General features: G+C 49.7%; 1 protein-coding gene across 1 annotated transcript in view; it reads left to right on the top strand.

The window, feature by feature from the left end:
* Positions 1–13,855, top strand: part of GALNT16 (polypeptide N-acetylgalactosaminyltransferase 16) — a 112,397-nt gene that overhangs the window by 78,912 nt on the left and 19,630 nt on the right. The window contains exons 2-8 of the mRNA XM_077122834.1: positions 116–273; positions 4,742–4,840; positions 5,787–5,854; positions 6,467–6,532; positions 9,702–9,823; positions 12,022–12,109; positions 13,556–13,640. Of these exons, the coding sequence (XP_076978949.1) occupies positions 116–273; positions 4,742–4,840; positions 5,787–5,854; positions 6,467–6,532; positions 9,702–9,823; positions 12,022–12,109; positions 13,556–13,640 (686 nt within the window). The remainder of the gene's footprint in view (positions 1–115; positions 274–4,741; positions 4,841–5,786; positions 5,855–6,466; positions 6,533–9,701; positions 9,824–12,021; positions 12,110–13,555; positions 13,641–13,855) is intronic.

A 13,855-nucleotide genomic window follows, 5' to 3' on the forward strand; every position in this document is an offset into this window, starting at 1 on the left:
CTCACAGAGCTGGGGGAAGGTACAAACGAGGCAGAGCTGTTGGCTTGCACCTGGTGTGTAAGTTTGTACCACGCTGCCCTGCCTTTGCCCCCTCTGATGCTGACCTTCGTCTCAGGTGACAGGAACGCCCTCCCGGGGCTTTGACGAGAAGGCGTACCTGGCCGCCAAGCAGCTGAAGGCCGGAGAGGACCCCTACCGGCAGCATGCCTTCAACCAGCTGGAGAGCGACAAGCTGAGCCCCGACCGGCCCATCCGGGACACCCGCCACTACAGGTACGGCCTCCATTGTGCCCGTGGAGAAAGAAAGGTAGGGACAGGCCCACGCCACTTCACCTGTCTGCTTTCCATCATGCGTGTTTACAAGGTGAGGAAGATTTCCTCAGACTCAGTCTGGTTATTGAGGCATTCAAAACCTTGCTTTCAATTGCTTTTCCTGACTCTTTTTTATTTCTTTGACCCCCTGAGGGCCTGAGCCGGGACTTCCTAACCGAGCCAAGCGCCACTGTCTGGCATCCCAGCAAGAGGGATCCTGCCGGGGGGGGGGGGGGGGTGGTTTGGGGAGTGGGTGAGCCAGGAAGACCCGGTGTCCTGCTGGTGGTGCCTGAAGTGATGAGAGGCCACCTGCCCACGCCCCACCCAGTGCAAACAGTGGGGCGCAGTGCATCACCCCCGAGGCATCTCTTTCCTTCCTCTCACCCCCCCTCCCCCCCCGCAGCTTCCCATTCCTCAGCTTCTCCCAGGAACGCCTCCCACTCTTGCTCTTAGTTATCCCGATGAGGTGAGGTAGGAAAGGTCCTTGACAAGGATCCCCTCTCATCCCAGCTCTGACACAGCTTGGTGTGTCAGCATCCTCGGTTCAGGACCTTGTCATGTCCTGTCTGTATTATGACACTCACCCCTCTGGCCTTTCCTCTTCCTGCTGTCACCTACAGGAACAGGAGAAGCTCCTTATCCTAAATTTCAAGCCACCCCTTTCTCCCATGACCGCCTTGTCTACCTTCCGAACCTTATCTCCTCCTCACCTGGCATTTAATGCTCCGGGAATCCTACCACCCTCTTTCCCCGCTTCCTTCTCTTCACACATGCTGTTCCCTCTGCCTGAATGCGCCCGCGCACTCAGCCACCTGCATCCCTCGAGGCTCGGCTAGGTGTCCTTTTCTCCAGGGAAGTTTCCTTGCTTGGTTCGGGGCCTCCTCTGCCCTCCATGCAAACATCTAGCAGCAGCAAGGGCGTTGTCTGAGCTGACTCATGGCGTGTCTGCAGCTCTGAGTGACCCACATGAGCTGGCTGGGGCTCAGCTCTGTACCGGAGCTAGACCAGGCCTCCATCTGGTTCTGGTTTGAGGGTAGGTGGGTATGACTCAGGTTATTTCCGTTTGCTAAAGCTGCCAGAATGCAATATACCAAGAATGGGTTGGCTTTTTTAAAGGGGATTTATTGGGTGACAAATTTATAGTTCAAAGGCCATGAAAATATCACAATGAAGGCATCCGGAGAAAGATACCTTGACTCTGAAGAAGGGCTGATGGCATCCAGGCTTCTTCTGTCACATGGGAAGGCATGTGGCTGGCATTAGCTGGTCCTTCATTCCAAAATATCTCTGGGCTTCTGTGGGTCCTTGCTTGTTTCAGCCAAGGCGTTTCTGTCTCTGAGCTCTCTCCAGAATGTCTCTGGGCATTTCTTTTCTCTATACCCTTCACCTGATTTCATCTCTCTGCTCTCTGTAATGGCTCCAAAGACTCTGTTTTCTGTCTTTTATTCTTTTCATAGATGACTCCAGTAAAAGGATTAAGACCCTTGAATTGAGTGGGTCACATCTCCATGGAAACAATTTAATCAAAAATTCCCACCCAACAATATGTCTGCCCCACAGGGATGGATTAAAAAGAACTTAGGCTTTTCTGGGGTACATATCAGTTTCAAACCAGCACACAGGTCAGGATTGTTTTTACCTCAATTTACCTCCAAAGCAGCTACCCCACAGTGCAAAGGATGACTGTGAGATAGTGGTGCAGTGGGGAGCCTCGTTCTAGTGCTCCCATGTCACTCATGGGGGTGCATCTGAAATTCATTGGGCTTGGAGATGGGTGCAGGGTGGGGGGAACCCAGGCTATGGCCTCCACTATCCTGTACCTTCAGCACTGCCAGCCTCTGGAAACCACTCATGCAACCAAATAAGGCAATAATTCTGCTCCTCGGAAGGGGCCCCACCCGGGTCTCATGGCCAGCTTCAGGCCTTGGAAAGTCTCTCTCAGTCCTGGTTGCTCTCTCCCCATCTCTGCCTAGGCTGTGGGGCTTAAGAGGTTATGTCCACTTTGCTCCACTTAGAGACCCTTCCTGCACGGGCCGTGGCTGACCTAGTCCCCAGGAGCCAGGGAATCTGCTGAGCCAAATCTGTGAATTGAGGGGTTGGCCTGAAGGATCTCTGCCCACCGTCTCTTTTCCACCACTCTTCTGAACCTTCTCCGGTATTTCCTGAGAAATTAAAGGGAAAAATTCCCCTTGGGACTCTTGACCTCTTTAAAATCCAAGGGGTGGGACAGGCCACGGTGGCTCAGCAGGCAGAGTTCTCGCCTGCCATGCCAGAGACCTAGATTTGATTCCCTGTGCCTGCCCATGCAAAAAGAAAAAAAGAAAAAAAAAAAAATCCAAGGGGTGCTGTTGTGAACCCCGCTCCTCCCCTTGGTCCTCCACGCTGCAGTTTCTGCTGGACTTGAAGCTGTCGGGCTAGTTCCCGGTCCAGCCCCTCCATCTGGGGACTCCCTCCTCAAGGGGAGCAAAGAAACGTAAACCACGTAAGGTAGGGAAGCCCCTACAAGCCCTGAACCCGTGGTATGGGCATGCAACAATTCCCTTCAGAGACTCTTGGCCCAGATAAACCCTCATCCTCAAAGGTGTAAATCCCAGAGAAGTGCCCAGCAGAGAAGGGTGGGGAGTGGGGGGGGGAGCAGGGGGAGCGAAGGTCAAGCCCATCCTCCATAGCGGGTGCTGGCCAATGCCCAGTTTGCCACTTGCCGTGCAGACCCCCTCATTCCTGGGCACCAGATGGTTGGAGGTTAAGGATAGAGAACTGGGGGCCCTAGAGGTCCGTGCTGGGAAGGTGGGCCCCCAGGAGGTGCTTTGCTCCCAGCACAGAGCGCCCACTGTCTGCTTCTCCCAGCACTCCCCACCTCAGCTGCCAAGCCCACTCCTGCCCCCAAACCCACAGGCCTTTGGGACCATGAGCCCTTGGAAAGCATGGCTTCTAAGGGAGCAGAAGGTGAATTTCCCTCCCCTTCTCCCAAGCTTTATTTTAAAGCCTCTTAGGATTTCTCCCTTGGGAGTCCCAAGCAGATGGGACCCCTGCCTGTCTGACCCGGTCTACTCCGCAGGGCAGGAAATGGGCCTGGGAATTCCAACTGTAAGCTCTCATCCATGGAATAAATGCCGTAATGAACAAATAGTCACTGCTGGAATAGTCAGAGAGCAGCTGGAATAAAGAAGATTGCCATGAAAACCAGTGGCTGCGGCAGCCTCCCGGCCAGCCCCAGGAGCACAAATAAATGCATTCGCGGCAACGGCAGGGATGAAGGCTGGCAGGAATGGGTTCTTCTAATTTTCCTTCCAAAGGAGTGAGGAGAGAGCCGAGGAGCCAAACATGTGGGCTCCGTTGCCAGTGTAGCCCAGATCCGGTGTGGGAGGGAGCTGGCTGGTGGCGGGTGCCTTTGCTGGCCTCTTGGAGGCTTCCGTTTCCTCCAGGAGGCCTGGGGCCCTGCGGGAAGAGAGACACTGCCCCCCTGCTTGGTAGCTCCAGCCCGAGGCAGCAGGTGGGCGGGATGGTGACGATTTCTTTCCAGATCCTTCCAAAGGTCATGAACAGGAAGAGGAGAAGGAAGAAGTTACTGGGTAGATCAGTCCCGTTTCTCTAGAGAAACAGAACCAAGAGGATGCGCACATGTGCACATGTGTGTGCATGCGTGTGTGCGCGTAGGCATGTGTGTACAGAGAGAGAGAGATGTATTACAAGGAATTGGCTGGCAAGTCCAAGCTCCATAGGGCAGACCATAGGCTGGAAACTTCAGTAAAAATGATGCTGAGTCCTGCGTCCAATCCCCCCCCGAAGAAGCTGGCAGCCTGGAAATTTCACAAGAGTCAGTGTTGAAGTCTTGATTGAATGAGACCCCCCATTGCTGGGGAAAATCTCCTTTATGTAAAGTCAACTGGTTGTCGATGCTGATACCCCCACAGCAATAACTTATGCAAGTGTTTGTCAATGGACACGTAAAATTGATCGTCACACAGGGTTTCAGGAGACAAACGAGAGGCTGTTTTCCCTCCCACCCTTCTCCCCATTTTGCCTCACTTGGTCTGCTGGAATGTCAGCTCCAAAACAGCAGGGAGTTTTGTCTCTTTGGTTCCATGCCGTACCCCCGGGCCTGGTACAGCGCCCTCACTCGGCAGGAACCCTTCTAAACATGTGAATGAATTTGGGGCTCCAGGAGCTCTGGGTATTTAGTAAAGACCTCTTGGGTCTTTACCAGCTACTTCTCTGTGCAGACTCCAGGCTGGGTGACATCTGAGTGCTGGGCCTGAGCCGGGTGAGGCATGGCAGGGAGGGGCGGGGGCCTTGTCCTGCCTTGGGTTTGCCTTCCCTGCCCCACAGAGGTGTTCTCAGAGGCAACAGACCTGGAGAAAGACAAGTCTGGAGTCTGCCCCAAGGATGCCCCCATAGCCGGCCTCTGACCTCCCTGCTTCCTCCACAGTTGCCCATCTGCATCCTATTCCTTGGAACTGCCAGCCACCAGTGTCATCATTACCTTCCACAACGAAGCCCGCTCTACCCTCCTGCGCACGGTAAAGAGGTAAGCCAGGACACAGGACCCTCATCTCTCAGTGGTGCTGCCCCCAAGGCCTCAGGGGGACCCACTGAACCTCTGGCTAGGGGGGAAGAGTCTTAAGAGAGGGTGTTGCGGCCAGACAGCATGAAGACCAGCTGGCCCTGATGAATCAGGGTGAAGGCATGGTCAGGGCATGGTCAGGGTTAAGAGATTAAGAGCCCAGAACCCTGACAAAGTCAAGACCCCAGGAAGAAAGCAGAAATGCAAGGGAGCGGGGCGGGGGCAGCCAGCAGCGATAGATATATGACTTAGGAGGGTGGATGCCAGCCCAGGAGGCACCAGTCTGCCAATGAGAGAGGGCCCTTTCGGTCCACCTCCTCAGCTTGGCCCTGTGGTCAAGATTAACCCCGCTTGCCTTGTTTCCATGAACCTAAACAAAAGAATAGGATTCAGAAAGAAGTTCCCAGTGTTAATCCAGGCACTAAAGAAACTTGGGTTTCATTTCCTAGGGAGTGGAGGAGGGGCAACAATGGAAGAGGAGCAAAGAGGGCTTCCTGAGAACAGCCCTGCTGCCCCATTAGGCCAGAGTCTCACTAGCCTTCAGGCAGCTTGGGGGCCAACCATGAGCTTGCTCCTAGGCAGGGCTTGTTGAGTCTCAAACAGTCCAGCAGCTACGGCTCCTGTCTTCCCCAACTCTGCTAGGACAGTGCCCACCCTCTTATCTGGGGTCAGTCTTCTAGAGTCCAGGGATCCAGGCAGCAGTGTCAGTGGGGTCCCTTAGAAAAGTCTGGAGGATCATGCTGCATCTCAGCTTTGGATCAGGCTCCAGAAAATTTGCAAGCAGCTGCCCATGGTCAGTGCACTGGGACCCTGAGCTGGGTGGTGGGAAAGCTTCACGGCTCAGGGAGAGTTAATTGGAAGGTGGCTCCCTAAGTCCAGACTCCTTAGTCTGCTCCTATCACTGCTCCAGTGTCCTGAACCGAACTCCTGCCAGCTTGATTCAGGAGATCATTTTAGTGGATGACTTCAGTTCAGATCGTAAGTATTCACCTTCCTTTCCACACTCTACCTTATCCCCCATTTCCCCAGAACATTAGAGCAAGGACTCTTGAGGTGGACCTGGCCCTCACCTGACTGGCCGTGAGTGCTCCCCAGTAGGGATTTTTACTCCTTTCTAGGGCCTTCCCTGGTCCTGCTCTCTGCTGCCAAAGGAGGAAGAAGAGGTGTTCCTTTGGATGAGGCATCAGGGAGATGACAGTTTTAGAAAACTGAAACATCCACAGCATCCTTCATTGTTACAACTGCTGTACCAGGAGATTGTCCTTTTAATCTAGCTCTGCAAGGTTAAACTGGCAGCAGACGGGCTGGTGCTCTTTGGCACCCCCTAGAGGTCACACCATAGGCACAGGCATTCCTCGGACAGTCTGGCCTGGGAGTGTGTGTGTGTGTGTGGAGGGGGTGGGGGCTGGCAGGGGGATTCTTTGGGCAGTAGAGGTAATCATGTCCCTCTATGCCTACCCCATCCCCAGACCTTTCCCTGGCCCTTGTATGGGTCAGCTCCTGGGCAGTTCCAGGTGCAGCCAAACCACTTGTGTTCTGATGCCCGTACCTGAATGAGCTTGTCTTCCTTCTCCCCAACCCCAACCCCAGCTGAAGATTGTCTGCTCCTGATCAGGATCCCCAAGGTCAAGTGTCTGCGCAATGATCGGCGGGAAGGTGAGTTCCCAGGCCCCTTCTTGGTCTCTCTATCCCTTTGTACTTTCCTCTCTCTTTTGTACCATGGTCCACCAAGCCAGTGTGGCCTCGTTGCATCCCTGAGGGTCCGGGACCAAGGTCTGTGGACAGACCCTCCTGCTATCCCAGGTTAACCCCTATCAAGGCAAGTTGTTCTACTTCTGGATGCCTTGGTTGTCTCTTCTGAGTAGTAGGGTTAATAACAGTACCTTTTATGCTTGCAAGGTTTTATGAGGATTAGATGAGATAAGCTATGTCGAAATGCTTTGAGAAACTCAAAGGACAGTACAATGCAGCTGTAACCTCACTTCCAATCAAGAGGTGTATTGGAATAATAACTATGCAGAACTGTACATGGCATGCTAGGGGACACACAAGAGGTACAAACATGGCCCTGGCCTCGGAGATCTTACGAAGCTGAGGAACCAAAAGCCACCGCATCAACAAGTTGCGTGTGAACCAAGCAGAGATCACAGGAGAGGGAGCGGGAGAGATGGAGTGGTCAGAAAGGGTTTCTTGGAGGTAGGGGGTGGGCTTTGATGAGGAGGGCATTGGACAAGTAAAGAACGAGGGGGGTGCTCCCAGCTTCCCTAAGAAAAGGCATTGGTCAAGGATGAGTAAATATGTCATAAGAATAATCACCCTTCTTCTCGAGTGCTCATCTTGTGCCAGGCATTCACTCTGCCTACCTTCTCTCATTTAGTCCTCATAACAGCTTATTGTCCCCATTTTGCAGATAAAGAAACAGGTTTAGAGACGTTCAGTAATTTGCCCAGGATAATGAATGGAGAAGCCAGGATTCCAATCCAGGAAGCCCAGCTTCTTTATCTCCCTCCACTGATACTTCCTTCCAGTGAGAAATGGGGATTGATCAGCAGGATGGAGTAAGGTTAGATGACAGAGGATCTTGGAAGCCAGAGAGCATTTAAATTTGATAAGACAGACACCAGAGAGCCGCTAAAGGTTTTAGAGTGAGAGAGAGAGATGAAAGGACTTTCAAAAGACCAGTCAGTCTAAGGGGCCATGCAAGGGAGACCTTCAAGCTGGAATGGAAGTGTCCAAAGATAAATCTCTCTCCCAGACATGGATAGAGTGGCTTGTAGGTGCTGCCAGGTCTGAAAATATGCTGTTCTTTGGAGTTTTACCCAACAGGGGTATAAATTTATAATTAGATACTTTGTAGCTAATTATGGATCGAAGGATGGATGGACAGATGGATAGTTAGTCATTTGGATAGAGGTAGGCCAGGAAAATCTCTCCAAGAAGCAACTTGTGTTTAGAACTCTTAGGATGAGGCCCTTCCCTCCTTGTTGGGCCAGGGCCTGCCCCACAGCTCACAGGGCAGCGATGACCTGACCAAGCAGGCCCCCAGGCCTGACCAGAGAGCTGCCCAAGGGTAGGCCCCTCTTTGGAAAAAAACATTTTATTCTGAGATATAACTTATACACAAAAAGCAATAAATTTCAAAGTACATTTTAACAAGTAACTATAGAACAGATTTCAAAGTTTGGTCAAAAGTGGTTCCGGGGCAGGCGATGGTGGCTCAGTGGCAGAGTTCTCACCTGCCATGCCGGAGACTGGGATTCAATTCCTGGTGCCTGCCCATGCCAAAAACAAAAAAGTGATTCCACAATTTCAGGTGTTTCCTTCTAGCTGCTCCAAGACACTAGAGAATAAAAGAAATATCAATACAGTGATTCAGCACTCATAGTCATTTGTTAAATCCCAACTTCTCCTTTGATTCTTCTCCCAGTTGTTAAGGATATTTGGGCTATGCCCATTCTAACTTTTTCATGTTGAAGAGGGGTGTTAATATGGGAGAGGAAGATGAAACTGATTGATTTTCTTGGAGAGCGTAACACCTCTGAGTTTCAAGACTTTTCTGGTCTACCAACCATCTGAAGGTTTCAGGTTTCTGAAAAGTAAACTTAGTGTGTGAAACTTTTGTAGAATCTCAGCTAGAGTCCTGGGCTTCTTTAGGGTTAACAGGAATGATGCTGGCTGGGGTTTGGCAAACTATTGGCAAGCTATGGCAAATAGCAATATCTAGCTTAAACCTGCATAAGAGTAGCCTCTTGAATAACCTCTCGAGTCCGTTTGAACTCTCTTTGCCCCAATACCTTATTTTGTTACATTTCTTTTCTCCCCTTTGGTCCAGAAAGCATTGAAGATCCCATGGTGCCAGGGCCAGGCTCATCCCTGGGATTCATGTCCCACATTTTCAGGGAGACTTTCACCCCTGAATGTCATGTCCCATGTAGGGAGGTGGGTAATGATTTTCCTTGCAGAGTTTGGTTTAGAGAGAGAGAGAGAGACCACATGTGAGCAACAAAAGAGGTTTCCTGGAAGCAATTCTTAGTTATAATTATAGGTAGTCTTGGCTTCTCTGCTATAAAAATAAGTTTCTTAAGGGCAAGCCTCAAGATCAAGGTCTTGGCCTATTTTCTTGAGAATCCCTATCAGGCCACTCTTTGATGGTTGGTGAGCTGTTGGCAAGAGTGTTAGGGACATGGGGATGGGGGAAGAGCAGAACCTAAGGTATACAGGCTTCTCAGGCTCCAGGACGTCTCCCTGTTGTCTTGTTAGATCCTCATAGAACCCATAGAGGTACGGGTTATTATCTCTCTGCAACTTATGGATAAGAAAACTGAGGCTCAGGGAGGTTAAATTACCTGCTCAGGGTAAATGAAGGGGCTGGCACAGAAACTCAAGTTTGTTTTAGACCAGAAGATTCTCTCCATATCATATGTAATAGTGCAGCTGTAGAGAAATACCTTGAGGTTCTCAGGGGGAAAGGTTTTGGTTTTTGGCTCTCCTTCAATACCAAACTACACTTTATTGAAATTTTCATTCACTAAAGTGTGACTGTTCATCAGTAGTTCCCAAGAGTCCAGAACAGTATCTGGCAAATGGCGGGCACTCAAGGAATGATTGATGAATGGTTGATGGATGGCTGAGAAGAAGAGAGGGGAGGCAGAGAGGAAGCAAACAAACAGAATTACAAAGTAAAGTTTAATCACAATTAAGTCAGAGGAAGCCACAGACTTTGAAGGGGCAGAGGCTCTGGGGTTTTGAGGGGATAGTTGGAAACCAAGTTTGCACCTGCTCACCCCTGAGTCTTAGCACCAAACTCTGTCCACTCCCCTTACAGGGCTGATCCGGTCCCGAGTACGCGGGGCAGATGTGGCCACAGCTGCTGTCCTTACCTTTCTGGACAGCCATTGTGAAGTGAACACTGAATGGCTGCAGCCCATGCTGCAGAGAGTGAAGGAGGTGAGCTCATCTGTCCCTGGGGAGGAGGGGGGGCTGGGTGTCCTTCTGGATGTGTGTGCCATGTTCCTGGAATGAGGGTTTATGGAACAGGCTTTGGAATTGGGCAGGCAGTTCCATAAACTGGAACTTTATGAGTTAGGCTTTGGATGCTATAACATTTATCATTTTCAAGTGCACAACTCCAAAGCCTAACTCATCTGCTTTCCCTTAAGTGACTTCATCTCATTGAGCTTTCTTATCTGAAAATGGGGATAATTGCAATATTTGTCCCACTATGTTGTTGTGAGATTACTGGATGAAAGTCTCGGTGAGCTGTAAAATGCCTGGAAAGAATGGGTGGTAGTTTTCTCTTGGAAGGCAGAGACCTGTGCTGGGGAAGCTTTGGGTCAGCCCAGAAAACTCGAGAGGGAGAGAAGAGTGAATACTGCTCTCACGGAGCTGAAAAGGCAGGAAGGACCCCTATTATTCTTTTCTAGAGTGAGTGGGCTTTGGACAACTGGTGATTACAACTCAACCATAAAAAGACAAGCACTCCAATTTTTAAAATGGGCAAAGGACTTGAATAGACCTTTCTCCAAAGAAGATATAAAAAATGGCCAATACACACGTGAAAAGATGCTCAACATCATTAGCCATTAGGGAAATGCAAATCAAAACCACAATGTGATACCACTTCACTCCCGTAAGGATGACTATAATAAAAAAAAGGCAGACAGTAAGAGTTGATGAGGAAGTGGAAAATTGGACCCCTTATTCACTGCTGGTGGGAATGTAAAATGGTATAGCTTCTATGGAAAACAGTTTGGCAGTTATCAAAAAGTTAAACAGAATTACCATATTACCTACCAAGTCCATGTAGATACGTAAAAGAAATGAAAACATGTGTCTGTATAAAAACTTGGATTTGAATGTTCATAGAAGTATTATTCAAAATAGCCAAAAGGTAGGAAAACCTTAAATGTCCATCAACTGATGAATGGATAAACAAAATATGGTATATCCATATAAGGGAGTATTAGTATTCATCCATCAAAAAAAACAAAATAGTTCCTCAAGGACAACATGGATGAACTTTGGAAACATAATACTGTGTTAAAGAAACCAGACACATAAGGCCACATATGGTGTGATTCCATTTATATGAACTATCCAGACTAGGCAAATCCATAGAGACAGAAAGCAGATTAGTGGTTGCCAGGGCCCGGTGGGAGGAGGGACGAGGAAGTGACTGCTAATGAGTAAGAGATTTCTTCAGGGGATGATGAAAATATTCCGGATTAGGAGAGTGGTGATGGTTTCACAACCTGATGAATACACCAAAAAAACAAAAAGCATTGAGTTGTGCACTTGAAAATGATAACTGTTATGGTATGTAAATTGTGTGTCAATTTTTAAAAAGTTTTTCAAAAGGATGAGAGGTGAGGCCCATTGGAGCCCTGGGAAGAACCTTGGATGACTTCTGCAGATCAGCCACCCCCAGGTTGGCTTTGTCCTGGAGTCAAGGGGAAGAGCTGAAATCCAAATTGCAGGCAAGGAGATTTGAGGGTCACAGCAGAGTCAGGGAGGAGAAGAGAGAAAGAAGAGGCTCTGTTCTGTGGCCCTCCCAGAAGGAGAGAGCAGAGAGGGCTAATGAAATGGTGATTTTTTGTGCTTTGTGATACATGACATAATCACCACACTGCTCAGCAATGTTTTGCGTCAGGTCTGTGTTCTGGGAGGTGATGGAAGGAGTGGCGAGTCTGACCTTGAAGTGGATGTGGCAGGACAGTGGTGGCCCCTGGTTACGTAGGGACTGCAGGGTCCCGCCCTTGAGCTGCCAGTGGTCCAGTTGGGAAGACTCAGCCCAAATATGTGCAGAAGTAAATGGCAGTTAGTAAAAGGGCAACTGAAGAGCACCTGATTGACTGTCCTGGGAATTGTCTAGGCTGTAATTGCGAAGGGCTTACAGGAGGGAGAAATCCCTTCGGCCTATAGCAATCAGGAGGGCTTCACTGAGCCAGGCTCAAAATGATGTGAGAGGAAGAGGCTGGGGGAGCACGTGTTCCCTTGGGACCGTGGCGGGACCTTCCAGGAGCCTGGGTGTGGCGATGTGGGACACCGGAGCCCCTGGCTTCACTGCCACCTCTCCAGAGCAGCTTTTGAGCATGTTTCTGCAGAAGAATCCCTGACCTCATGCTGATGCGTGTCTCCTCTCCTAGGACCACACCCGCGTGGTGAGCCCCATCATCGATGTCATCAGCCTGGATAACTTTGCCTACCTGGCAGCATCGGCTGACCTGCGGGGAGGTGGGTCCTGCTCCCTGGGGAGGGTTCCTACAAGGGATGCAGGTGAGGGTGGGCGTAGGTCCTGGCTTGGGATTCTTCTTCCCAGCTGTGCCAGAGGGTGCCTCACACCCCTTGCCTCTAAGGAGAAAATGAAGAGGGATTGGGTGGAACCCTGGGGTTGGGGACAAAGAGTTAAAGCTGGCAGCCGTAAGCTCCTAGCAAAGCCAGGGCTTGTCTCTGATCTCAACCTCCCACTCTCACCATCCACACTTCCTTCCCAAATGTCGCCAGCCAGGGGAACAGAGCCCCAAGACCCTGCAGAAGGACATAATGTCACAGCTGTCTTAGGGTGGGGCTGGGAGAGTCCTCAGCCTTGCAGTTCATCTGATAGGCATTCCTAACATGTACACCCTGGAACTGTCTAGACCTGTGCTGTCTAATGCAGTAGCTACTGCCCACATTTGGCTATTGAGCTATTGAGATGTGCTGTGTAAGAATAAAATACACACCAGGTTTTGAAGATTTAATATAACCTAGTATAACATATCTCATTAGTAATTTTTATATTGATTACATGTTGACATGATATTGTTTGGGATATATTGGGTTAATATGTATTATAAAAATATTTTCACATGCTATTTTTGCTTTTTTGATGTGACTACTAAAACATGTTAAATGTATATATGTGACATATTATATTCCTCTTGGACAGCTCTGATCTAGACTCTAGAGCTGTGCTATCCAATGCAGCAGACAAAAGCCACATTTAGTTAATTAATTAAAATTAAATAAAATTAAAAATTCAGTTTTTTAGTTAGCTAGCCACATTTCAAGTGCTCAGTAGTCACGAATTCGTGACTACCATATTGGATGGCACAGATACAGAACATTTCCGTCATTGCAGAGAGTTCTATAGGACAGTCCTGCTCTAGAGAATCTGCTGCCATAAACCTGTAGGTTAGTGGGTTTCCCATTTGGGGCCTGAACTCCCAATAAATGGGCACAGCTATTAACGTCCCTTAGGCCTGATTCTAAAGGATGCCGGGCATTTCCCCCCTTAAGAAATCACTCCGGGGCCTTTGCACATGCTGTTCCTTTGCCTGGACCTCCTTTTCCCCAGGTATCTGCATATGACCAATCCATCATTCAAGGCTCTATTCAAAAGTCACCTTATCCGAGAACTTTTCTGATGACTCTTACTAAAACAGCATTATTTTTTTTAGCATTCACCACCCCTACTGGCATATTATCCACTTATTTATTTATCTTTATAGTCTCTGTCTCACCCATTAGGTTGTAAACTCTATAAAGACAGATACTCGTCTCATTCTGAAGGAAGAATGTCCAAGGAGCCCAGAGCCTTCTGCAAGCTGGGGTTCTGACCAAGAGAGAATGAGAGCGCTGGTGGAGGAGGGGGGTCAACGGCCCTAAATGGGCTCTGCCTTACCCTACTCTGTCCCTTAGGATTCGACTGGAGCCTGCATTTCAAGTGGGAGCAGATCCCCCTTGAGCAGAAGATGACTCGGACAGATCCCACCAGGCCTATAAGGTCAGGGGTGCTGTGGGCTCCAAGGTCAAGGGGAAGGTTCCTGGGAGGCTGCGTCAATCACCCGGGGCTCACAAGGCACACGGTCTAAGCCCTGGCTGTGTTCCCAGTCTTTGGGCCCCGCCTGCAGGGTCAAAGAGAACAGAGACCGCAGGAACAGTTGTGAGACATCCTGCACATTGGCGCTGAAGGCAAAGGGTTCTAGGGAAAACGGCTTT

This window comes from Tamandua tetradactyla, chromosome 12 (genome assembly GCF_023851605.1).
Source record: "Tamandua tetradactyla isolate mTamTet1 chromosome 12, mTamTet1.pri, whole genome shotgun sequence".
NCBI lineage: Eukaryota > Metazoa > Chordata > Mammalia > Pilosa > Myrmecophagidae > Tamandua > Tamandua tetradactyla.